The sequence below is a fragment of the Thermobia domestica genome, chromosome 1, assembly GCF_964235325.1.
Source record: "Thermobia domestica chromosome 1, izTheDome1.hap1.1, whole genome shotgun sequence".
Lineage (NCBI taxonomy): Eukaryota > Metazoa > Arthropoda > Insecta > Zygentoma > Lepismatidae > Thermobia > Thermobia domestica.
In genome coordinates this window covers 347,671,725-347,699,247 of record NC_137454.1, presented here as the reverse complement: position 1 = coordinate 347,699,247, position 27,523 = coordinate 347,671,725, and the positions used below count along the sequence as shown (strand labels likewise).

Sequence of the window (27,523 nt, the reverse complement as noted above, 5' to 3'; positions counted from 1 at the left end):
ACACCTGTGAGGCTTGAAAACTAGTAATATCTACAGAAAACGCTAACAACCAATTCAGAAAACGACATACTGTAGCTATATGCTACAAGGGCAGCTCGATTCACACGGATTGCATAAACTACTGGGACCATATTCACTCCAGAGGCATGTTTACTGAAGCCAAGAAATTCAAGTAAAAGATGTAATGATTTTCCCCTTCTTTTTTACATTCTGTAAAAAAATTCAAGTAGTACTGGTACTTGTGCAATACTCTTGGTCTTGCAGGTATGCTCTTGGTCTTGGTCTTGCATGCAAGACTCTTGCAAAAACTGCAAGACCAAGACTCTTGCGCTCATCACTAATCCTTCCAATGACTCGAAGGTAAATCTATGTAAATGCTACTAATTTTAGCTTTGGACTTAACACTAGAAGGACCGGTTGGGTCAAAATGACCCATCACTATATTTTAATATTTCGCTGTAAACGTAGTTGAAATACTAAGTGAATAATATTTTATGAATTTCTTAATGCTATTGGCCTTAACAAATTCATAAAATATTATTCACTTAATATTTCAAGTACGATTACAGTGGAATATTAAAATATGGTGATGGGTCATTTTGACCCATCCGGTCCTTTTAAGTATTACTTGATAAGTTTCGTTTCACAGTGTAAAACGACAGTAAAAGCACTTATATATATATATTAATATGTATATTAATTCATGCTAAAATATTAAAATTGTCTCATGTACAGTTATGAGTTTGAATGGAACTGAAACATCCTTCTTCAGCACCGAGGCTGTATGAGATGGCATCTTACTGTTCTAAAGTTAGATCTGAACCGCCATTCGGGATTGTATCCCAGTCAAGGATCAACAACTGGAAGCAAACTCAGGGTCATGCGCACAGAAAGCCTTCCCGTCTGAAACTCGACTACAAGTGTGAATGTATATACAATTGTAAAGATACGCTTTATTAATTTTTTTTTAAGTGAATGGTTAGACGTTTTTGATGAAGACGACCCAGTAATGATTTCAGGAAGTGGCTCTAAGTTGAAATTCTCCAGGAGTCATGAAATATCATACCAGGACATATATCCAATCATGCTCAACGTAAATTACTAGTATTTACTATTGCCTAAGAGAGGAGAAACAAGATTTTTTTGTTTCGCCTAGGTTCTCAAAAATATTTTTCTCGTCTCTTTTTGTAAGTTTATTTTCAAACTTTATGCTCTACATTCTTTGTTAATTTGATCTACACTTGGACATCACCAGACGGAAAAACACATAATCAAATTGATCACGTTTTAGTAGATAGAAGAAGACAATCTAGCATAATTGACATCCGGTCGTTTAGAGGGGCTGATTGTGACACTGATCACTACCTGGTAGCAGCGATAATACGGGAGAGATTATCGTTGAATAAAGGTAATATTCAATGTCCGAAAACGGAGAGATTTAATTTAAAGAAATTAGAAGAGAGCCAGGTAAGAGAGGAATACCAGATTGAAGTTTCGAATAGATTCTCGGTTTTAGAAGACTCGGAGTGCACTAGTGTTGAGGATACTTGGATTGAAATTAGAGATAGTGTTGTATGATTAACGTTTGCGTTTCGCGCAGGTTCTTCTTTTTCTTCAAATAAAATAGGATCTCTTTTTGGTAGGCGTGATAAGTTTATTGAAGTTAATGAGAAAAACAGAAGTTACAAATTCCACAACAAACAACTACAAAATCTCACTGACTGTTCTTTCAGTAAAATTATTAAAGTTCCACTTCAGATAGAAAACAAGACACCAGATACGATAAAATATAAGAATATACGATGTAAAAATGTCGTTAATAAGATAGACGAAAATACAAGATGTTATAAAACAAGTTACTGTGACGAATCAAGATACAGTAATTCTAGATACAGTAGTCTCAGATACAGTAACGCTAGATACAGAAGTCGCCGATACAGACCGCGAAGAATTTAGTAACAATATCGAAGTGCTTCCCCGGAATGTGCCAAACATTGTATAGTCACTAGTATATAAAACTATCGTAAGCACAAAGATCGAATCATCACATGAGTTTAGGTCGACACGTGGACGCACGTGGAGACCTATCATACAGACTTTGAAACTGGACTTAGTAATCCATGCTCTCACTGCGTGATGTACACGCGCGTACATTATCATACTTCCTTGAAAAAGAAACCATTACAAAAGAGAGTATTTTGAAAGTACATACACTATCATCACATATGTGTGACCCTTCAGTGACCCTACATCCTGTTCTTGGCTGGCACATTATCAATAGCTTAAAGAATAAAGATTCATCTTTTATACAATATTAACATTGGCTTCAAAAATAATATAACAACTATAAAATACACTAACTTATAATCGAACCCCGATCTTTTATATACACTATATACAGTGACATTCCAGGTAAGTACTGCTAAGAGGGGAGGTGCATCGAAGGTGATAAACAAAATAAGAAAAAGAAAAAAATTACAGTAAATATATGTTCATACAACACCTCCCTCCTTTTTTGAATTTTCATATCAAATTGCGAATTTGGTTGCGAATTTGGATACTGAAAATTCACAGTCTGATATGAAACATAAAAAAGATTTTTTTTTTTTTTTTTTACCTTTCCTTACGTAGATTAGGACTTTTCTTAGATGGGACAGCTACCTGTAACTCATCTGTAATCTCAGTAACCTGCTCAGCAATTCTTGACATGACTACAGGCTCAGTGGTATCTTGTTTTTGATTTATTTTGGTAATAATAAAAGGTTTAATGCATATTTGTTTACAACAACTATCATCATCAAAATACCTTTTGAAAAAGCGAAAACATTTACATCGGTAACAACAACAAAATAGTAATATTAGAGCTATCAGAACTGTACCAAAATATGAAAACCAAGAGAGATGAGTTACCTTTTCAGAATGAAGTAGTTTCCATTGTTCATCATCTATTTTCTTTTCTACTTCCTGAATTTTATGGCTTGCTACCTTTAAGTCACTAACCGAATTAATTACATGTTGAATAGGTAGGTTAATTTGCATATCTTCCAGGTATATATGAGAATTTAATATTTCACAACAATTATCAGTAAGATTTAATTTTGGAGTAAAGTCTTTACCTGTAACATTGGTTTCATACCATGTTTGTGTTTGGAGGATCGCCTTCAAACCATAAGCTTTACAATTATTATCTAGATGAATAATACCTGAATTTGTTAGAATTAAATCATAAGGTTCAAATCCATTACATAATATTGTCATTTTCTCTTCCTGTGGAGCAGCAAAAATCCACTCATTATTATTTAAGGTTACGAATATACAATGATCAATTTGTATCACATGTTTATTACAATCCATGGGAACATAATGAACATATTGTAATAATTTCATTTCACACTCTTGATTTATATGACTAGACAAGATAGGAAACGTTTGTTTACACAAAAACCAATCTTGTTTAAGAATCTTACATTTATTGAACTCAATTTCAGTCATTTTTGCGTAATATTGCTTAATTGAATCAACTAAAAGGTAAGGGTTTTCAGGTTGAATAAAAACAAATTTATTTGTTGTATTCTTTATTTTGGTGGGGAAGGGAGTTAACTTATATACTAGATAACGAATGGAATCTGTCAAAGGGAGACGAATTACATAGGCTAATATTCCATTATTGATAAACACATCTAAATTAATTATTTTCAATAACAAGTAACTATTCCTAGTACTTGTCCCAATTGGTAAAGATAACGCACTATGGAGGTCACTTTGACTAGCCTTCCAATGTTGGATTATTTGATAAGGAGTGATTATGTGAGGCTGTAATACACCTTTCTGTGCATTTAAAATTGCTTGCAAAACAATTTCATACTGATCCTTTAAATCTCTTAAATACCTATCAACTTTTGCGATATGTTCATTTATTGTATACTTTAAATTTAAATCCAAAAATGCTTCATTTAAATGTCTCTCTCTTTTTGATATCTCTTTACTTATATGCTCTAAACCTTGACTCAAAATATTTTCGTTAGTCTCCACTGTGTGAAGAGTTTTATTAATACCTTGTAGGGTAGATTTAACAATAGTCATCTGCTCTTTACTCAATTTCAAGAAATCTAACTGTTCTTTTTCTAATTTATTGATTTTTTGAGTGTAATAATTGGCATCTTCATCGTCCAAGGTGCCAAATAGAAATTTAGCAAGGTGACCAATACCATCTATTAACCCTCGTTTTCTTCTACTTTCTTGCGAAAAAATTTTTGTTACTTCTTTTATTATTTCCTTAACCTCTTTGATATCAGATACCTTAGTCAAAACTTGATTTACGAACACTGTAGCACAACTTGTTTTATTTGATTTTACCACTGAGTGTCTACACAGGTTTTGTGTCCTATCTACGTAAGTTTCCAAATTACGAAAGCTTATATCTAGCTTAGTTAAGTTAACGTAAGAGACCAATTGCCAGTAAGTATTATATAACTGAACCTCTCCTAAAGAGTCATAATAAATACCTGCCGTATTTTCAAATTTCTTTATGCGTGCTCCAAGCTCTAGACTACTACATATAAGAGAAACCAGTAGAATAGCTTTAAGTCCTATCATTTTGAACAATCCTGTAAATATAGAAACGTTATTTTACTTTCCTTACTTTTTTTTTTTTTTTTTTTTTTTTACAAGATAACATGAAGAATTTGAGTTACTTAATAATACATCTTTAATCTATTGGCATGCACAGTCATCTCTTGTTTGCCAACCTTTAAGGTACAGTTTACACCTTTTGTTCGAATTATATCGTACGGTCCGCGCCACAGACTGTCAAGTTTCTTTGATCTGCCGCGGCGGACTGACTCATCATATAATAACACTTTATCTCCTTTCTGAAAAATGCATTCGTTTTCGTTTCTATCATAATATTCTTTACTTTTCTCCTTTTTGTCAATGAGGTTTGCTCTAGCTAATCCGTGCATCTCCTGCAATTTGTGTTTCAACTGTTTTACATAATCATCGTAATTGTATACAACTTCAGAAGGTTTTCTTTGTAATACACCTGGTACATTTACAGGTTTCCCGAATAACAGTTCGAAGGGAGTGTATTGAGTGGAACTATGAGGAGTAGTATTATAACAGAAAGTAGCATATGATGCTAATTCGTCCCAATTATTCTGATTTTCTGCCACATAACATCGCAAGAAAAATTTTAAAGACTGATGGAATTTTTCTATACCACCATTCGATGCCGGATGGTATGGGGTAGTGTGTAGTTTTTCTATTTGTAACAATTTACAAATACGCGTGAAAACATCGCTTAAGAAATTTTTTCCGCAATCAGACAATATACTGTGTGGAATGCCAAATTTTAGCACTACATTCTCGACAAAGGCTTTGCTGATTGTATCAGCATCTTGAGAAGGGATGGGAATTGCAATAACAAATTTGGAAAGGTTATCTTGTAGTCAATAAATATTTGTTTCTGTGTTCTAAGGTTTCTGGGAGAGGCCCGACTAAATCTAAAGAGACCTTTTCAAAAACTGTACTGGGCGTGTCAGTTATTACCATCTTCATTTTTACCTTTTGTTGTGTGTTTCTATTCTTTTGACATATTTCACACCCTTTTATGTAATCTTCAACATCTTCCTTCAGTTTTGGCCATTCTTTAATGTCAATATTATTTAAAGAAAGGTACTTCCTAATCTTTTCATAACACCTATTCATTGCTATATGTCCACCTAGAATTTGAGTATGAAACTCTTCTAAAATTTTGTTTTTCGTTTCTAAGTTTAAAGCTTCAGCTTTTTCTTTCTGTTGTGAATCACAATTTGATACCCTATTTTCTTCTTCAATAACATCTAAAGAATACATTCGTGACAAGGCGTCAGAATTTGTATTTAAGCTTCCTTTCTTATACACAATTTCGTATTGATATTCCTCTTAAAGTTTTCTCCATTTTAAAAGTCTAGATGTCGGATTTTGTACTCTAAAAACCCACGTTAGTGGCTTGCAATCTGTGACAAAAGTTACTTTTGTTCCGTAAATGTATGGTCTAAAAACTTTGCTAGCCCACACTAGAGCCGCCAGTTCCCGTTCAGTCGCTGAGTACGATCTCTCTGCTTTATTGAAAACTCTACTAGCATACGCAATTGGAAGATCTTTGTTTATTTCACCCTGTGAGAGAATAGCTCCGCAGGCAAATGCCGAAGCATCCGATGTGATTATAAAAGGCTTTTTAAAATTAGGATACTGCAAAATTGGAGGAGTTGTCAATTTCTCTTTAAGAGAATCAAATGCAACTTGTTGTTTGATTCCCCAAGAAAACTGAACGTCTTCTTTTAATAAGGACGTTAAGGGTAAAGCAATTTTACTGTAGTCTTTTAGAAATTTCCTATAATATCCAGTAAGTCCTAGAAATCCCTTAATTTGTTTCTTAGTTTGAGGAACAGGGAAGTTCTGAACTTTCTCTACTAATCTTGGATCTGGTTTTACTCCGTTAGGTGTAATGACATGTCCTAAGTATGTTAATTCTGGCTTCAAAAATTCAGTCTTATCTACACTTAACTGCAGGTTGCTTTTGCGAAATCTTTGCAAAATCTCACGTAATCTACTATTATGCTCTTCTAAAGAACTAGAGAAGACCACTAAATCATCCAGGTAGATGAAACAACTCGTACCTGTCAGCCCTGCTAACACTGTATTCATCAATCTTTGAAAAGTGGCCGGTGCTGTCGCCAGACCGAAAGCAAGTCGCTTGAATTGATAATGATTTTCAGGTGTACTGAATGCAGTTATAGGTCTATCCTTTTCCCTAATATAGCATTGATGGTACCCACTATGGAGATCTAAACTGGAAAAGTAACGCGCATTGGCTAAATTACTCAAAATGTCGTCTATGTTAGGTAACGGAAAGGACGAATGGACACATAGATCATTGACAGATCGATAATCGACTATTAGTCTATATTTCTGTTTTCCTGATGCATCGAGTTTCTTTGGAATAAGGAAAATAGAACTGTTCCAAGGAGAAGTTGAAACTTCTATAATATCTTGTTTTAACAACTCTTCTATTTGTCTATTTAATTCTTCCTTATGACATTCTGGCACTCGGTAATTCTTTTTGTTAACAATTTTGCCTACATGTTTAGGATCAATAACAATTTCATGTTCAAGAACATTTGTAGCAGTTAGTTTGTCTCCTGGTAAAAAGAAAACATCATTGAATTCATCACAAAGTTCAAGTATACTTTCTTTTTCTTTGGGTGGTAAATGACCTAGCCTTAAAAGCTTATGAAGTAGTTTTAAACGTTCAGTTAAACTTTCTGAATTTGACTTTTGTGGGACCCTGTCTTTTTCACACTGAATATTTAAAACATGGTTTTCTTCTAATTTCTCTAAGTCTATCGGATCTAAAGTTATATTCTCTACTGAAGAATTCACATTTAACACACTAGCTATACATTTATTTTCTTTCGCTACTGTCAAACAAGAAGAAAGAAAAACACCCGGTTTAATCTCTCGTTTTTTCTACAATTCCAATTCCTGTACTGTTTGTGGGAACAAAAACTAACTTCTCGCATCGAGCTGGAATACTATATGTCAACGGTAGTATAAGCTTATCGCTGCCCTTGAGGTCAAGTTTCTGGCAAGCATGTGTTGACAAGGGAGGAGGAGGGGGAGGATGGAATTCTAACAAACATTTTTTTTGTTTCAAAAAATCACGACCAAGAATGTGTCTGTCTTCTGATAAGCATCCTTCAGAAATAACATGAAATTTATGTGAGAATTCTACTCCTTTTATCACTAACGTTAGATAAATAGTACCTAGTGACCTAGTTTTAACATTGTTTAATCCTTTCAATGTTACAGTTTGTGTTGTATCTATATTCTTTCTAAAACTGCATGGAAGTGCATGGATTTGCCAAAGACTTAAGTCACTGCCTGTATCTAAGAGAAAAGTTGCATCAGCATGCAATTCTTTAATGAATGCCGTAATAGTACCTTCTTCTTGATTTGTTACTATGCAACCCTTCGTGTTATCTGAGATGCAAACAGGTTGCTCATTTACATCCATTTGCGGTTTCCCTGACCATTACAACTTGAGCACAACTGACTACTGCAGGCTTTTACTTCATTAAAATGCAGAGAACTTTGTTCTTTATCACAAATTCTCTCATTTCCACTAGTATTTACCCTACTAGTATTTCCACTAGTATTTACCTTACTAGCAACATGCAAACAATTGCTATAACCTTCCGTGCCTCGCGCGGCGCTCTCGGAAAAATTACAATTAACCCCTCCTGTGCCTCTCGCGGCGATCTCAGGAGAATTACCACTATTACATCCTGTGCCTCTCGCGGCGATCTCAGGACAAATTTCACAAACATGTACCGTTTTCATAAACTGATTAGAAGAATTTCCTCTTTCCTTTCTTTTCTGTAATTTGCATTGAGCTTTGGTGTGACCAGGCTTATGGCATAGGTAACATACTAATTCTTTCTTTTGAGCTTTCTTACTATTTACATTTGGAAAGGGGAGAGAAGTGTGGGAAGTGATCTGTGTTTCTTCTTCTAGAGCGAGTTCGATAATATATCCTAAGGATGTATCATCATCGCTTTTAGATCTTACAATCATCTGAATTCTGTCATTTGTTAGCCCCTGAATAAAACTTGCTTTAGCTAAAATTTCAACAAGTGCTATAGCTCCTGGCAATTTAGATGCATCTATAACACGAGCAACGGCTTCGCGTAGTTGACTTTGAAGAGTATCTACTTTACTTGCCCATGATGCAATTGAATCAGATTTGGTTTGTCTAGCACTAAAAAGCTGGCATGCATAAAAATCAATAGTTCGTCTAATGGAATAATTTTCTATTAATATTTGTTTAACAGCTTCCCACGTAGTAGTGGTTTTTCTAACTAACAATTTAGATCTAGCATCCCCAGTTATTTTTGCTTTAACAAATTTCAAAAGGGTACTATGCTTAGCTGGGTCAACCAATTCAAAAGCAGCATCTACATTAGACAGAAATTCTTCTAATGCTTCTCTTTTTCCCGAAAATGGTACCGAAATTAACTTTAGTGCTTCTGACACACTACAATACTCTACTTCTGTATCAGAAGAATCAGCACTACCAGTGGTAGCCATTGGCAATTAGTACTTACGTTAAACTATACAATTTAAATTTACAAAAATTTTGTTAGCGACAATACCTTTCTTACACCTTCTGTTTTGCTAAGTATTCCCAAGATTAAACGAATGAAATATATTTTAATCCTTCCCTAGAGGAACGGTGAATACTAAAGCCTTCTATCCTAGACTGTTCTTGTCTTGATTTTACGTTATTCACTTCACAAGTAAACAACAACCGCGGTGACCAAAGAACAAATCTTTTCTATCTCCAGGCGTAACACTTCAAAATTTTGGAAGTTCAAACAAACAATGAAAATTGTAACCAACCTTGAATTTCCTGTGATGGGGGGTGCTGCTGGCGTCGATCCTGGTACTTTCCTGATGTTGGTTTAAAGATGAGGCCTCTGGATTTCCACAAGATCTCGGCTTGGAATGTTGCTCAATTGGGACCAGCCACACTTGAGAATGGTACTGCTTACTGGATCTCTGGAACTGGATGCAATAACACTGGAACACTGGAACGTTGGTTGTGTACGCCGAGGTATCCGCTACACCTTGTACAGGCAAGCTTCTTGCACTCACAGTAAAAAAGGTGTTGTCGACGAAGTGCGGTCTGTATCTGGACGTAACGATATTTTAAAACGTATCAGCTTCGTGTCGAAGAACGAACTCTGACTACAATGATGAATGTTCAACTTGGTAACTGTGGAACGTGCACTGGAATCGAACTTCGAGTACTTCGGTTGAGATCCTGCCTAGCTGCCACCACTTTATTTTCCTGTTGTATGATTAACGTTTGCGTTTCGCGCAGGTTCTTCTTTTTCTTCAAATAAAATAGGATCTCTTTTTGGTAGGCGTGATAAGTTTATTGAAGTTAATGAGAAAAACAGAAGTTACAAATTCCACAACAAACAACTACAAAATCTCACTGACTGTTCTTTCAGTAAAATTATTAAAGTTCCACTTCAGATAGAAAACAAGACACCAGATACGATAAAATATAAGAATATACGATGTAAAAATGTCGTTAATAAGATAGACGAAAATACAAGATGTTATAAAACAAGTTACTGTGACGAATCAAGATACAGTAATTCTAGATACAGTAGTCTCAGATACAGTAACGCTAGATACAGAAGTCGCCGATACAGACCGCGAAGAATTTAGTAACAATATCGAAGTGCTTCCCCGGAATGTGCCAAACATTGTATAGTCACTAGTATATAAAACTATCGTAAGCACAAAGATCGAATCATCACATGAGTTTAGGTCGACACGTGGACGCACGTGGAGACCTATCATACAGACTTTGAAACTGGACTTAGTAATCCATGCTCTCACTGCGTGATGTACACGCGCGTACATTATCATACTTCCTTGAAAAAGAAACCATTACAAAAGAGAGTATTTTGAAAGTACATACACTATCATCACATATGTGTGACCCTTCAGTGACCCTACATCCTGTTCTTGGCTGGCACATTATCAATAGCTTAAAGAATAAAGATTCATCTTTTATACAATATTAACATTGGCTTCAAAAATAATATAACAACTATAAAATACACTAACTTATAATCGAACCCCGATCTTTTATATACACTATATACAGTGACATTCCAGGTAAGTACTGCTAAGAGGGGAGGTGCATCGAAGGTGATAAACAAAATAAGAAAAAGAAAAAAATTACAGTAAATATATGTTCATACAACAATAGCATTAAAAGTTCAGCAATAGAAAAATTAGGACACGCAGAAATACGTAGGAACAAACCATGGTTCGACCAAGAATGCATTAAACTAGCAGAGAAGAGAAAACAGGCAAAATTACGGTGGCTACAAAATCCGAATGAAATAACTACACAAAATTTCGCAGATATCAGGCGGGAAACTTCCAAAACTTTTAGAACAAAGAAACGGGATTTTTTGAAAGCTAAACTTAAGGAACTTGAAGATAATAGTAAAAATAAAAATATTCGGGACATGTATAAGGGGATCAGCGAATTTAAGAAAGGGTATCAACCTCGTGCTTATATTTTAAAGAAATCTGACGGAACAGTTCTCACTGATACGGATAGCCTCTTAAATAGATGGAAAGATTTCTTTGACGATTTCCTGAACACGCAGCCAAAAACTAATGTGCGTGGAGAAAAGGAGATACACACTGCAAAACCGTATATTCCAGAACCCAATCGAATAGAAGTGGAAGCCGCTATAAAGAAATTAAAGAAACACAAATCTCCGGGTGTAGATGAAATTCCGGCTAAGTTAATTTTAGCTGGAGGCGAAAAATTGTGGAACAAGATACACAAACTCATTCTCCTTATCTGGAACAAGGAAGAATTGCCACAAGAGTGGAAAGAGTCAATCATTGTTCCAATTCACAAGAAAGGCGACAAAACTGACTGTAATAATTATCGAGGCATTTCTCTTGTGTCAACATCCTATAAAATCCTTTCGAATATTCTGTTAGCAAGATTGACCCCATACGCAGATGAAATTATTGGAGATTATCAGTGCGGATTTAGACGAAATCGATCAACTATCGACCAAATATTTACCATTCGCCAAATACTCGAAAAGAAGTGGGAATACAATACTCCGGTACATCAACTATTTATTGATTTTAGAAAGGCTTACGACTCGGTTAGGAGAGAAACATTATACAACGTTCTTACAGAACTTGGAATACCGAGAAAGCTAATTAGATTAATTAAGATATGTTTAAGTGAATCCCAAAGTAAAGTCCGGATAGGAAAATTTTTGTCCACGAGCTTCCACGTCGAAAATGGCCTGAAACAAGGAGATGCGTTGTCGCCATTATTATTTAACTTTGTGCTGGAATACGCCATAAGGAAAATCAAAGATAGCAACCAGGGCCTAGAGTTGAACGGCATTCACCAGGTTATGGCATATGCTGATGATGTAAATTTAATAGGGGATGATAGGAGAACAGTAGAAATAAATGCAGAGATCTTGTTAAACGCTTGCAGGGACATGGGTTATAAGTAAATGCAGAGAAAACTAAATACATGGAAGTGCGTCGGGACCGTAATACTGCAAATTGTGGAGGCGTTAAAATATTAAATAGTACTTTTGATAAGGTGGATACTTTCAAATATTTAGGATCAATATTAACAGACGAAAATCATATTCACGAAGAAATTAAATGTCAACTAAAAGCAGGGAATTCGTGTTACTATTCGGTTCAAAATCTCTTGTCGTCGCGAATTCTGTCGAGGAATTTGAAGCTTAAAATATATAAAACGATAATCATGCCTGTTGTTCTGTATGGTTGCGAAATATGGTCGCTTGCTCTGAGGGAAGAACATAGACTGAAAGTATTTGAGAACAGGATCCTGAGAAGAATATTCGGACCCAAATGGAACGGGAATGGGGAATGGCGGAAGCTTCATAACGAGGAACTACATAGTTTATACGGTTTACCCAACATTGTTAGGGTCGTCAAGTCTAGGAGGCTTAGGTGGGCAGGTCATGTAGCTAGAATGGAAGAAAGTAGAAACGCTTTCAAAGTCTTGACTGGTAGACCCATAGGAAAACGACCATTAGGAAGACCTAGGCGCAGATGGGAGGATAATATTAAGATGTATCTCGCAGAGATAGGAATACAAAGTAGAAACTGGATGCAATTAGCTAAGGATAGAAATCAGTGGAGAGCTTTTGTGAACGCGGCACTGAACCTCCGGGTTCCATAGGCCATAGAGTTAGTTAGTTAGTTATCAGAATTCTTCGGTGTCGAGAGAGATGGACGAAAGTCGTAATGTAACAACATTTAAAGTATATTTATTACAAAAGTACATTGTATAATGACTTCGTGTCTCTAAACACTAATACATATTCTCCATTGTGATCGTACCAGGAGCGCCTAGTTTTGAAAATTAGTGTGGGTGAGCTATTTCAGAGTTCACAACCGGGGAATCCGGGAACATGAAACATCACCCAGACTTAGTGAGGGGTCCGGAGGTCATTCTTTAAAATTTTGAAATTTGACCCTTCTGAAAATTAAGTTTTAAGTATTTTTGAATGAAAATGGAGTAATTTAGTGTTTTATTATCTTCACAATATGTTATTGAGAGTACGACGGTGCAACCAGGGGACTCTATGGTTTTATCCGCCGATTTAACTTCCCGTCATATCATTCTGAACATCGACCATTTGTGATATAAGAAGCATGTAAAAGTTTAGGTGAAAATGGCACGGATAAATGCTCGTTAAATTTGTAATTTGATAAGGAATTGTCTCGTCGACCAAAAATACAGTGAAAAGGACTTTTATCAGTTTTGATTCTCTGCAGCACAATTCCAGAACTGTTGCTTTTATTTCTGGTAAGACTTGTGCCCAAACTTTGATTATTGAAACAATCAAGCACTACAGTACATATATAATTTAAGAAATGGGGGGAAAGAGTAGATTTTTCCGCTTCTTTTCTCTTATTTTGTCTTCCATCTTTTTTGTGTGGGTGTTGACAAGGGCGCCCATGTTGTGGTTTCCAAGGGGAGGCAAGTATAAGCGAAGTTTCAAATATAGTTTCAAATTTTGCTGTAACTAATGTAAAAATTCTATTGGGTTTTCAATATTCCCAAGTACAATTTTTTTTTAGGGGGGCGAGCGCTCCATCTTGCCCTCCTGATGGGCGCCCTTGGGTGCTGAGCAACCCCACAAAAGTTCTGGAGGTGCTCTGGTGCAATAGCACCTCTTGATTCTGTGCCTCTGTTTCTCAAATAAACTAATAATTTATAGTTTTTACACGTATTTTGAATCATTACTTAAACACTTTGTTGAGATCTTAGACTTAGATGAAGTAGTGTTGTCCAGGAGATTTGTGGAACTTTTCATCTCGTACAAGAGGGAGAGAGGACATGCCTACCAAGAGTAGATAATTTAACTAAATGTGCAACATTTGCAATTCGTTATCTGTTTCGGGTAGCGTTATCTGTTTTGTAACCAATTTCTGCACACGCTTAATAACGTTATTAGTCAGCTTATCTTTTAAACTGTGGTGTTCTCAACACCGTTATTCAGTGAAACATTCTGCATTTGGGTACTGTAGTTACAGTCACCAAGGATTAACGTTATTCGAGATACCCAACTGTGCCTTACCTGTTTGAGATTGTTAAGATAAAACTGGTTCCAACAAATACCAATTCTGTCTCGAACCCAAGGTGTTTTGTTCTTAGTTTTTAGCGATATGAGGCGTATAGAAATTTTCCAGAACATTTTTGTGTCAGCAGACACATTTTTGTTATGATAAGTACAATTTCTATGTCTTTCTTTTCTTATCCTACCTATGGGTCTAGTGGAAATCTCGCATGTCTTCGATTCCCGGTGGGAAAGCATTGGTCACATTAGTATGGTACGGGTTCCACCTTCAACTGTAAGTCTAAGGAGATATATTGCCTCGGTACTGAAAAGGGATCATAAACTTCAAGAAGCAAATATAAACAAACCATTGAGAGGACCTGAGAAGACCTGCACACTACGCCACTGATATAATGACGTAAAGCAGTGTCACCCTTTGATTTGATCCTCTTAAACAAGTCAAATTTTTGCAATTATTCAGCTCTTTTGTAAGTAGAGTATTCTAATGAGTAAATCATAAAAGCACTCCATTGATTAGTACCAGAAAGACGATGAAATTCTTACATGAAACATAAATTAATGGTCCGATTAAAATGTTAGCGGTATCTTTTAACAGCCCAATTAATTACTAGCAAGAGGCAAGTAAAGTAAATATGTGCTCCAATAAATTATCATTGTGGAAGATAACGGCCGAAAAGATCCAAGTTGGGGAAAATAATCAAGGGATTAAAAACACAAAATAATTTATGGTAACTTTCTACAAACAGACGTTTCTCAGAATAGAAATTCTTCAACCATGATTTAAGTTCCACTTATCATCACGCAAGACGATTGTAAACGATCATTTAAAATAGAAAAAGAAAAAAACAAGTTCAATTCTTATCAGATATCAACGCTTCCAGAGTATGAACACAGCTTGTCATAACTTACAACAAAATAAATCAGAAAAATTAGTATTGAAAATTATTTTTGGAAGATATAAAAAGCGTTTAACAAGCTCCAATCGTCAGTATTTCTTCAGAAGTCAACAAGCTACCATCTTCACAGAAGCACTAAAGATGTCAGTTTTAAAATGTTTTGTGTCATTTCTTCCCTTATTGTGTTTGTGTTTTGCAACTGATACTACAGTCAGAGAACAATCTAATGATAATGGTGTAATGGAATGTTTGACAAGACTCGATTTCCAGTGTGTTAAACTTCGGTCATTTGCCAATATATACACATTACTCGATAAAAGATCCTTGGATTTACTCGACGGATTCATGAAGCTGGAATACACCGGTGACGAAACCCTGGATCAAGACGCAAAGCGCGCTCTTGACAACAAGGACTGGTTCAATTTTTTCGTACTTTCTGTGCCTAAGTTGATACAGGATATGAGCCTCAAAGTGAATGCACTTCCTGGAAGTGTCCTAAGGATAGCGAGAAGCGATGACGATTATAAACTTATCAATGTGTCAGTTGAACCTCAAGAAGAAACAGCTGTGGAAGAAGGACGTAAGTGCATTATTAAATTTTTTTTATAACTTTCAACATGATTCTTGAACGTAATCACACTTCCGAAATAACCATAAAAACGTTTTAAGAACTTTTTTTTGGGGGGCGGGGGGAATAACCGTAAAAATACTCTTTCTTAGTTAGGTAAAGAAATGGGAATTACACTAGACGTGTTCGGTGCTTCCTAAGGTTGAGGGTTATTTATTGGGAGAAAACATTAAACTGACCCCTACTTTTAGTTTTGTTTAAATTTCTTCATTTACCTCCCAACACACAAACACTTTTATTATAATTCATAAACACATTATTTCTAACATCATTTAACCGTTTTATTTACATTTTAGTCTTCACTGAATCCTTCAATAATTTCTTTAGTCCTAATTACCTTAACTTAGAAATACTACATGATTTCAATGTGTGAGTTTATTTACGTTATTTTCTAAGAACATTTTTTACAAGACTTTACACTAGTTTATTCAAATTGTTTGCAAGGTGAAAGACAATATGGCTCAAGGCGACACATAAAAGTGTCGAACCAGCTCTAAACTATTTATTAAGGTAATGGTTAAAAAGAAACTAACGTTGTCTGCTCATATACGCAATCTAAACACATTTGTAATAACGTAGTTAAATAAAACGAAAAGCTAGAGCTAGAATTATGATAAAAATATTGCAATATTATTGGGTGTAAGTACATATACAGAATTGTCAGTACTCTAGTTATAAAACGCATGAAAATGCACGAGATTAAAATCGCAAAACAGTTATCCTTCGTCTTCTGTCCAATTTCTTAATGTTTCTTAATTTGTGTTCTGTATCCGTCTCAAATTATTACACAAGATTATTTTTTATGTCTTGTGATGATTATGACGTAACACCCATAGAATTTAAAAGTATGGTTACGTTTGCCAGACTTTGCAGAAGTCACACGAAACTTATGTTGAACTGGAATTCATGAATCGCATTAGCAGAACAAAACGAGGATCTCGCTCTCTTCAGGTTGCAGATCACTAACGCTGTAAAATTTCAAATTTATTTACTACGTCCTAATTTGAGTTATATAACACCAATTATTGTGTGTCGTGTTTGTAGCAAAACTTGGAAATTTTGCAGCAATTACTTCACAAAACTTTAGGAAATTAATCTGAGTTCTCAGTTCCTAAAACTGTATTATCAGTTCATACATTACCCAGTTTTGAATGACTGCTTTTGAAAGTACGAGTATAAATTTCTTTTGGAAGAACCTACGAGAAGTAGAACGATTATTATTTTCTTTTGCTGGGAGTTTTCAATTGAAAAATGCCTTTAAGTAAGAGTAAAAGAAGGTAAGGTAATATAGATAAGCATTAATTCGAAATTTGATAATGACAGTATTAGTTAAGGTTTTCCTTATTTGTGTATTTCCAACGAGGTTTATACTAAATAAATAATCTGATTATATGAGTATGTTCAAGCAAAACTTATTAAACATTTACATGTTTTTTTTTAAAAAAAAGAATCAATGAAATTACAAAAAAAAAAGAAAGAAAAAAAGAAAAAAGAAAAGAAAAAGAAAGAAAATTTAGGGATTTAGGATTTAGATTTCTGGGCTTTCGGCATCTAAGGCCGTTTAGCTCTATGGCAAATTCTGTGACGTGTTCAAATACCTTACCTTATTAAGCACTGCTAATTATGTATATGGACCACATGGTTTCAACGGTATCTCTGTCATTCTCAGTGAAGATGAAAATTCAGTTGCGAAACACCATATATTGTCGGATTGTTACCTTCAATTTATTTAAACTAAAAATATAAACTGTTGATATGGATGGAATATTGAGTGCCTTGAATGACTTGGTATTGACAAAAATAAATAAATACATAAAATAACTAAATGCTGTAAACTTTATTATTCATAATTTAAAACATTATTAACATGTTAAAAATACAGCAGAATCTGAAGAGAAAATCAATAAGATGTTAGAAAACTAGAAGAACGGCTGTGAAATATATGGATTGAAAATAAATGCTAGAAAGACAAAAGCCATGGTGATTGGAACGACGGGGTCAGTATCAAATATAGAAGTAGGAGGGGAGAAAATAGAACAGTAAGTGACTAGTTCTCGATATCTAGGTAGTATTATTAGTGAGTATATGAAATGTGAAAGTGAAATAAAAGCAAGAATAGGAATGGGGAAAGAACCTTTTAGGAGGAAAAAAATACTATTTTGTGGGACCTTGAATAATTACTTGGAAAAAATACTCGTAAATTGCTTTGTGTGGAGTATGGGTCAGAAACATGGACATTACGCAAAAATGATTAAAAACGACTTGCAGTTTTCGAAATGTGGGTGTGGAGAAGAGTTGGGCGAATTAGCTGGGTCGAGCGAAAAACTAATGAAATGTTGTTAGAAATGGTAAGGGAGGGAAAAAAACAATGTTAGATATTATTAAGAAGAGAAAGAGAAACTAGTTGGGACATTGGGTAAGAAAGAATTGTATCATGAGGGACGTTTTAGAGGGTATGATGGCAGGAAAGAGAGGGAGGGTGCGAAGAAGACTACGAATAATATACGATATCAAAACAGAAAAATCGTACGTGAAGACAAAGAGGTTAGCGGAAGACATTAGAGCATGGAAGCTTCTCAGTTACAGTAAGTGACCTGCCAATAATGGCGGAATACCTATGATGATGAATCATACTTTCAAGTTTTGAACACTTTTTAAAATTAATTTTTTAAAAATTAAATTAGTGTCTATCTCAAATTGGGTCTTTATCATGTATATTTCATTAAAATATGTATCGCAATGGTTCAAGGGAGGGGAGGGGTTCAAAATTTATGCCAAACATAAAGTATCTCACGATCTTATCAAATTAAGAAGATGACGTTTTGAACATTAACTAATTATTAAACGTATGTTCACACATATCTCATCGTTTTCGAAAAATTCGAAATCTAAAATGGTAGCGACGAAATTTCAATATTTCAATATATCACTTTCATAAAATGGCAAAAGCTAGGAAAAGGTTAAACCATTTGAAATGAATTTTTGAACATATAATTTGATTCGAGTATTCAACTAGTATTGGATTCGAGCTGAAATTTATCTATTCATTTTGATTCAAATTTAATTTTTACCGTAGGGAAAAAGAGTCGAAGTATGTTTTGCAAATATTTTACATAAGCCGAGAATTTCAACAAGTATCTTAATGACTTTATGTTCAATTATTTGAACTCAACATACGGATAGAAAGCTTCAAGGAGCTCAAGCTCGAAGGTTATTTTCTGTACTTTTACAAACTAGTTGATTCGGATCAGATTATATGCATCTATATACTGATTAGTTTGTACCAAATTTTACCCAACAACTGAACTGTACAATTTCCTTTGTCTTATTTCAGGTAATCGTAAAGAAAGACGTCAGACTGCGATGGCTATGATGATGTTCGGAGGAATTTTCACTCTCCTCTTCACGTTGGCGTTGATTGCTACAAAATTGATTGCCTTCAAAGGAGTTTTGGTCGGAAAAATCGCATTAATATTGGCTGCAATCAATAGCCTTTCACGGCTTATGAATTCAGGAAATAACAATGCTGCTTTTCAAGGTGGCTTTGGGTACCCGGACAAGAGTTTAGGAAACCAATGGGCTTACAATACGGCTGGTAACACGATGTGAGTTACTCGAAATGGAGAACTTGGAACCGGTAGCAGACGTAATAAGGTATGCTAATAATAACAACGTACATTGGAAATGTAAATGTAAATAAAATGAAATATTTAAGTTTTACGTCCCAGGTATATGTCGGTTATTCTAAATGAGACTGCGATGATGAGAAATGAATGAAATAATGGAATGAAGAAAGTGGGAGGAAACAGTAGAATCCTGAGAAAGCCCAAACACACAGTGTTTGTCCACCACAAAGTTCACTTGATGTGAACTGGGATCGAACCAGGGACTTCAGGCACCAGAGGTGAACGCTCTACCATTGAGCCACCGCGGCTCCCCTACGTCGGAAATGTGTTTTGTGTACCACATAAGTAAAATCTTGGAGAACGTGACAAGAAAACCGGTTTATGGAAAGCAAAACGTTTGTTGGAAGTTTCCCAAAAAAAACTGTTTAAGCTTATGTAAATCTTAAAAACCGGTTTAGGCATTTGTCATTATCAAAAACCGAAAAACATTTTTTGTGTGTGCTGACCGCTAGTTTGGAGCCAACATGTTGGTTGTAGGCCCTCCCTCTTAACCTCGGTATTGTATATGTACGCAAAATAAAGTATATTTTTAACTCGAAGCAGTTCATCGACTTGTAGTTATTAGGGTTATTACTAACAGCAACTTCATTCTTCAATATTTTAATATTATTTAATTTTACCCTTAAGGTTCCGTTCCCTCTTTACGTTATGTTTTTTCAAATCAGCAGGTACTGTATAATAACAGAAGCCTTGCATAAGAGAAAAATGAAATTAAATCTTTAAGTTTTACGTCTCACATTATACCGTTTAGGCTAGAAGAGACAGTGATGATGAGAAGTGAATGAAATGGTAGAAGAAAGGAGAGAATCCCGAGAAAACCCATGCACACGGTATTTGTCCATCACAAAGCTCACGCGGCGTGAGCTGGTATCGAACAAAGGACCCCATGCAGCAGAGCTGAACGCTCTACCACTGAGCCACTGATCCCTCCTTGCATAAAAGACATGGAAGATTAAAGGCAGTTTAACCTTTATGATCAGAGCAAAGAAAATTAGTAAAATATGTACTGTAAATGTTAAGCCAGTATTTAGACAGACATTAGGTAGTGCAGCATTAAAGCAATTAATAATAGGTGAAGAAGTGATATAACATCAGTAGTTAACGCTATGTACACACTATATTTTCATGTGTTTTATTACTGTAATTATTTTTAAAAATTCAAAACACCCGGGAATGAAAGATACATAAATATATCGTTATTTTCCGCATCAAGCAAGATTTGTGATGATGAAGGAGAAAAGACTATGCTCTAATAATTCACTAAATGTTATTTATTTCTACGCTGAAGGACAAGTAATCGTAAATGGCGAGATTTCTTTAGGTGATAAATAGAAATATCCTTACAATTAACATTGTCCATGAAACGAGACGAAACGAGAAACAAGTTTTATTTTCGTTCTTCTTCTTAAATTTTGTAAAAGAAATATCGTCTCGTTTGGATTCTCGAAAAAGTTCTTTCTCGTCTCGTATAAAAAAATATTTTTTTATTGTTTTATAAATTAATGTAAAAATGTACCTTCTGATTTCTCTTCCTAACTCAATCTAGATTTGATCACAATCATTTCGCGTCACTAGAAGTGCGCGAAGAATGTAATATAACAACTAGTGGCGTATTTAAGGGTTGGCTATCGAGCTCAAGCCCCCGCAGAAATAAACTTGTAAATTTGTTATATGCATAACTTCATTAAAATTTCTCGGCATCCAAAAGGAAAAATATAAGTGCTTATTCACGCATTGTTCATAGCCCCCCCCCCTCCGCGAAACAAAATCCTAAATGCGCTACTGATAACAACATTTAAGTATTATTTATTATTAGAGTACCTACATTGTGTAATGGCTTAGTTGATTTCTATTATGTTTGTACAATTGCTTTATTAATGAATAGAGTTTATACTATGAACCACGTAACCTTAAAAATCGTGTTTGAGATCTAAAATTTAGGTGAACTATTATTACCCACGAGTTTCGAGAAATTTCTTTGTCTTATCTTGAATTTGAAACATACTTTTCGTCTCGACTCTTGTTTCATTTTTGAGACTAGACATTTCTCATCTCATGCGCAACACTACCGATAATTATTATAATTCTGGCCTGGCCTAACTTTGAGAAGTAAATAGACGTTGCAGGGAATATAGTGGTAGACGGTTAAATTGACATGGAATACATATTAACCTATTGCGTTTCAGGTGTCATTTTCCTATGTGCGTTCTGTAATACCGGTTTCATTTACTGTCAAATGACTGTCTAGATAGTTATATAGAGCATAGGTATCGTGCGCGTGTGAGGAGAAACATTCACATTACTGATAAAAACAATTATTTGCATTGTGGAACATGTGGACTTTAAAAAAAAGGGAAATTCTGATGTTCTGAAGGGATTTTATGCTGCTTCAGGTTGGCAACACTGACCAAAGATCAAAGATAAAGTTTTTCCTTTTTGTGATCTCGATATAGAACTCGAAGTTGCTAATTATTTCTCGTCAAAATAAATACATGTGTGCTGTAATTGAATGCTTCCTTAGACCTGTCATCTACTGAGACAACACTTTTTTTTTGTCTTTTCTGTCGTTATACCTACACATTTTTCCCTCATATCTATTCTGTCTATCAATAGAAAACCTGATACACAGATTTGTTATTCCCTATAGTATTTTTCGAGATACATTTGAATTGTGTGCTTTTACCTAAGGCCACTCCAAAGGGGACCAAAGTTGGTGAGAGGGATTTCTGGAGGGAGTTTTAGCGACATTCTCCGAATTTACCAAGTTCAAGTGAATTATAAGCCCCAATACATAGCACCTCTGGAAAGCTTGTTTGGTGCTGAAGAGAATGATCTTTAAACCATGACTTTCCAAGTGTTGCTGCAATAGCTATTTCACTGTGAGTCTACGATTTTCTTTATACTAACAGGGATAAAAAAAAAAAAAAAAAAAAAAGCGACTTATCCATTGTCCATAATACCTAATTTTTTCTACATGAACATATCTTTGTTATGTTTATCGAACGGACTAGGTTTGATTCGGATGCCCGGATGACACGTTCATGTGCGTTCCGTGTAAGTTTTGCCTTGTAACCAGTAGCAAATTTCATCATCTTCAGGGTTAACACGAACCTTAATAAGTGATAAAGGATGACATCCATATGTGTGACAGTGGTACACAAGGGGTTAAGAAGGATTGTTTTCACACACACAAAGAAAAAATACAAATCGAAATGACCTGAGCTTATATATTCTTTTTTCTCAAACTTGTCCCAGGCAATTTACATGTGGCAAAAATAAGTTCGATCGTAAGGAAGCCGTATGCGTTTAGATGAACGCACTTAGTAGATTATTGTAAAAATCTTGCCCTCAAGTCAAATTTATTGTTGAAATAATTTATCTTTCGTGGTGATCCAGGCTGTGTTCACGTAAAAATAAAATAAAGTAAAATGACGAATATTTTCCCTAGGACCCTTTTTATCCTTTCACTAAAAAGTTTATTCCTTCTTGTAGGTTGAATCATTATATCTGTAGAGCACGAAGTGAGAACACGAGATTTCCTGTTGATAAACTTTGGAATAGTGTTACGGGAAATGGACTATACGAGGAGGATGGGTTTTTACAACATGGTGTCTGCGCCGGTCAGTGTCCCGTGACTCAAATTTTTGCCATGATTTGTGTCTCACGTTACTTAGTAGATCCTGTTCCTGATAACCTCGACCAGTAATGATTTCAGAAGTTTTTCTCCGGGGGAGGAGGAAGGGACGGATTTCAATACACTAGGGATGAAAATTATTATCACGAAAGTACTGGGAATCTACATGTGAGCTCCATAGGATATATGGTCCCTGTGTAGAATGTCCTCGATCCGCTTGAAATTCTATTCTATGGGGCAGAAACATAGACATTACTCAAAAATGATTAAAAACGCCTGGGAGCTTTCGAAATGTGGTTGTGGAGGGGAATGGAGAAAATCACCTGATTTGAGCGGCAAACGAATGAGATGGTGTTAGAAATGGTGAGGAGAGAAGAGTAATTTTAGATATTATTAACAAGAGAAACTGGTTGGGATATTGGCTGACAAGGAACTGTATCATGTAAGACGTGCTAGAGGGTATACTAGCAAGATATAGAGAAAGAGAGCGAAGGAAACTACGATTAATGGGTGATAACAAAGCAGACAGATGGCACATTAAGACGAAGAGGTAAGCGGAAGACCGTGGAGCATGGAAACTTCTCAGTAGCTTTAAGTGTCCTGTCAATAACGGCAGAATACCTATGATGATGATGATGATTTGAGAATTCCGACTCGGACGACCCTCTGAAATAATTACTGACCTCGATGTTGCATACGGATGCAACCTACGAGTAATCAAACGCTAACTGATAACGATTTCATAGATATACAGTTATCTCGAAACGTTAATGGATTACTGAGAGGCACAAGAGGCACCAAAGTGACCTAAGTTGCAGTCTTTGTCCTTTCAAAAGGGATTTCAGTCTCACCAAACCTAAGAGTATTTCCGAACGTCATCCTCATCTCTCTAGGATGGCCACATTAGCTTAATGGTGCGAAAGATCTTTGGTTCAATCCAAAGCTATACATGCGAATTTGTGATAGACAACACGTATTTTCTTGGAGTTCTACGGATTTTCCTCCCGCATTCGCCCCAGAAATGAATTATCTCTCTTCTTTTGCCTGAACGTGGGACGTTGAATTAAACAAAATTTAATTTCATTCAATACATCTATCTTTACTCTGTGATTTATTAGTATCAGCACACCATTAACAATAATATGATGGGCTAAACAGAATCAACTTCAATCAAGGTCGCAAATATTACATTTCGAAGTTCCATTAAATATATTAAATATTTAAAATATAATTTCGAAAATACAATCTATATCATTTTCATCTTTTTCAGAATGAATATCTTATAATATATAATTGATGTGTCTTACAACATTGTGTAAATTATAAATAAATGTTTTCTTTGCAGATGAACCAAAGAAGAAAGTCAACGAAATTTAGAACTAAGCACAATCTCATTCCCAGCGGAACTTTTGTAACGTCAATTTGTCAATTTGTATATTCTATGCTTAAATATGAAGGTTAAGACCAGAGTGCGAATACTAATTCACAAATAACATTGTAATTTTTATCATTAATTTACATCCAGCCACCGACAAAATGAAAGTAATTTCTTCAGTGCTAGCAAGATTCCTAGAATTTAAAGATATAAGGATATATTGAAAAGAAAATTATATGTTTGCAAATGAAGACTAAATGCAAACCGTCTATTATCATACACTTGTTATTCATGTAAGTCATTTGAGCACGCTTTTATACTCGAAGGGAGAAACAGTAAGAGTTAGGGAAGAAAAAGAGTGAGGTGTTAGAATGGTATAGAGAAGTGTTGGCAGGTAATGAAAAAGTGTGGGAGATTAATTTTAAAAGTCGACTTTAATCTTAAAGTTTTCAATCACCGCTGCCTTCTGAAACGTTAGACTATATGTGAGCTACACATATGCCTATTCGTGTAGAATGGATGAGCCAATTTATGTTTCCGGTAATCAAAACGGAAATCCCTTAATTATGCCTTAAACGATTGTAAAGCAGTGTACAATATTAGGAACTAAATAAAAGTTATTTTATGTTTTGATCCAGGCCCACTGTGCTAATACTTAGTTCCCAAAATGGCGATTCAGCAGAAGGTATTGTCTGTGCTCCAATTTCATCTGTTCCTGATGTTAGAGTGTAATGGAGATTCGAAACCGACTCATCATATGTAGATAGAATTGTACTGTTCATATGATTGAAACTTACTTCTCATCCTCCTTTATGAGTTTGAATTTACCGTATTACAGTTGAAAACTACAATATTATCCGTAGCCACTGCAATCTCCCGATTTCGCGCTATACGGTTTCGTCATTCAGATATTCGTTATTAGACATATGCATTTCTCAACCATTACGAACGGCTCCCCGAGATTTTTGTTGCCGAATAGCAGAGAATATGATTAACACGATATGGCAAGATTTTGACTCCTGTGATTGATTAACAGTACGATCCCTTAAAGATTTATATGTAAATTCATAAGTTACATACAAATAAAACTTGCGTCTAGTATCATAGGATATGCTTGTGTAAAGATAATGAAAGTTCATTTATGCACTTTGACATGTAACATTATGTGATATTGACAGTTAATCTCGTTATGAAAATTCTCTGATTTCAAAAAAATTGTAAAATTTCGTACTCTGGTTTTGACACTTCGTATAAAATCTACAATAATAACTATATTTTCCAAGTGTGTATTAAGCTTAGTAAATTTTGATCTGAACAAAAGTTTGCAATGCAACTGACTGAATGACTGATAACCATAACAATTAGCACTGAGTTTAGATAACAAAATTTCAGGAATATAACAAATTTATGAGTATTTGGTATTTAAAAGTTATTAGGTTGTGAGGTTTTGCATTTTTTTTTTTACAGAGAATGTTCTACCGTTAAAATGTGGTTAATTACAGTGAAAATAACACTAGAATACAATTGATGTTAAAATAATTATTGGTATAAATTGGCATAAAAAAATATCGATTGCTAATTGAAAACTTGCTGTAGAAAACAATGTAAGTGCCAAAAACAAAAGTTACTGTAACAGTAGAGACAAAAGATAGTAAATTGTGCCCAAGCGTTACAAAAAGAAAATACTATTGCTTAGAACTATAAACAAACATATAACGAAATATAAACAACTAACTAAGGCATATTCAAAAAAAAAATAAATAAATAAAAATAAAAAATAAAAATAAAAAAATAAATAAATAATAAAATAAAATAAGTGAAACAATTTTAAGGTGGCACTTACATTGTTTTCTACAGTAAGTCTTCAATTATTAAATACAACCATATTCAGCGTAAATGAACGTTACAAATTCAACCTATAGTTCTTACAATGAGAAACTGTTTGTAATTAATGAAACATGTTTTACGAAATAATTATGTATATTTATAATTGAAAATTTGTTCAACATACTACATATTACCCAATTATGAATTACACATTTATTGAACAGATTATTTAAATTATGGATTGAAAAATCTGTCGAACATATTACATGGTACTTAGACTCTAAACTGCAAATTTGTTGAACATATAATCTAAATTACAAAACTAAAAAAAAAAAAAAAAATGTTAAATGTTTTACATATTACGTAAATTATGAATTGAGAATATGTTGAACATATGAGCATTAGTTGTTACCAATGTCATTATTTTATTTAGTATTTTTAGGAAAAGGAATAAAATAATTAATAGTTACGTGAAATAGAAGAGAAATGTATTCAAAAACTGATATTTATTTTTATACCAAAATTAATTAAGTAAAATATAAAGTTGTTGTTGTTGTTCGTTCGTTCATAGCTAGTCATAATGACTAGCACCCTTTTAGAGGGTTACGCCCTCTCTTAGGGAATAAAATATAATGTATTTAATTGTAATTATATTTATTATGTAACGTTTATCCATCTGGTAACCAGAAATGTAAATAAGAAACTTACATGTTATTAATAAAATAATTACTTTCGCATGTAAACACAGCTATTTTAATTATTAGTATAATTTTGCAATTTTCAAGAGCGTAGTTAATAGTCTGTACGTAATGAATGCAATGATAATATCATATTTCGAGATGCAAAACTGATCTCTCTCTCTCTTTTTAATCAGTTATTAACAAGGTAGGTTTAACCAACAAAGCTAATTTATATATTTACCCTGTCTATTAGTGTGTCCACTCAGAACACAAAAAATATCAAAAACTATGATAAGGCAGCATCAATTTTGACCAAGATCCTTTTTGCTCTCTCTCTTTCTCTGTCTTCCTTTTCTTCAGGGAAGAAAATGAAAGAAAGAGAAAAGGAGAGATAAAAAGAAAAGGAAGTTATCCTTTTCTTTTTATCTTCTCTCCCCTCCTCGTTGTCCTTTTCCTTCTTCTTTCTTTTCTTTTTCTTTCGTTTCTTCCTTTCTTGCCTTCTTTTTCTTTTTCTTTCTTTCTTTTCTTCCTTTCTTGCCTTCTTTTTCTTTCTTTCTTTTCTT

At 34.5% G+C, this 27,523-nt stretch overlaps 3 protein-coding genes across 3 annotated transcripts; 1 reads left to right on the top strand and 2 right to left on the bottom strand.

The window, feature by feature from the left end:
• Positions 1-1,633: 1,633 nt before the first annotated feature.
• On the bottom strand, positions 1,634-9,606 carry LOC145664000 (uncharacterized). Its single transcript, XM_081730292.1, has 2 exons — positions 9,442-9,606; positions 1,634-4,607 (listed from the first exon to the last, which is right to left on the bottom strand). Exon 2 carries the CDS (start codon positions 4,594-4,596, stop codon positions 2,614-2,616), a length of 1,983 nt encoding a protein of 660 aa, XP_081586418.1. The 5' UTR covers positions 4,597-4,607; positions 9,442-9,606; the 3' UTR covers positions 1,634-2,613.
• LOC145664011 (uncharacterized) lies at positions 7,518-9,435 on the bottom strand. The gene is made up of 2 exons (XM_081730303.1): positions 8,325-9,435; positions 7,518-8,279 (listed from the first exon to the last, which is right to left on the bottom strand). Exons 1-2 carry the CDS (start codon positions 9,127-9,129, stop codon positions 8,047-8,049), a joined length of 1,038 nt encoding a protein of 345 aa, XP_081586429.1. The 5' UTR covers positions 9,130-9,435; the 3' UTR covers positions 7,518-8,046.
• A 5,638-nt stretch (positions 9,607-15,244) lies between the features above and the next one.
• Positions 15,245-27,011, top strand: LOC145668155 (uncharacterized). Its single transcript, XM_081735748.1, has 3 exons — positions 15,245-15,710; positions 19,093-19,412; positions 24,424-27,011. Exons 1-2 carry the CDS (start codon positions 15,272-15,274, stop codon positions 19,365-19,367), a joined length of 714 nt encoding a protein of 237 aa, XP_081591874.1. The 5' UTR covers positions 15,245-15,271; the 3' UTR covers positions 19,368-19,412; positions 24,424-27,011.
• Positions 27,012-27,523: the final 512 nt, after the last annotated feature.

What these genes read in the sequence shown, in the direction of transcription:
- LOC145668155 (XM_081735748.1), top strand. Translation starts at nt 15,272, where the DNA reads ATGTCAGTTTTAAAATGTTTTGTGTCATTTCTTCCCTTATTGTGTTTG. An exon ending in AACAGCTGTGGAAGAAGGAC is followed by an intron (nt 15,711 to 19,092) that starts GTAAGTGCATTA and finishes GTCTTATTTCAG; the next exon opens with GTAATCGTAAAGAAAGACGT.
- LOC145664000 (XM_081730292.1), bottom strand. Translation starts at nt 4,596, where the DNA reads ATGATAGGACTTAAAGCTATTCTACTGGTTTCTCTTATATGTAGTAGT.
- LOC145664011 (XM_081730303.1), bottom strand. Translation starts at nt 9,129, where the DNA reads ATGGCTACCACTGGTAGTGCTGATTCTTCTGATACAGAAGTAGAGTAT. An exon ending in CGCCGCGAGAGGCACAGGAT is followed by an intron (nt 8,280 to 8,324) that starts GTAATAGTGGTA and finishes GAGGCACAGGAG; the next exon opens with GGGTTAATTGTAATTTTTCC.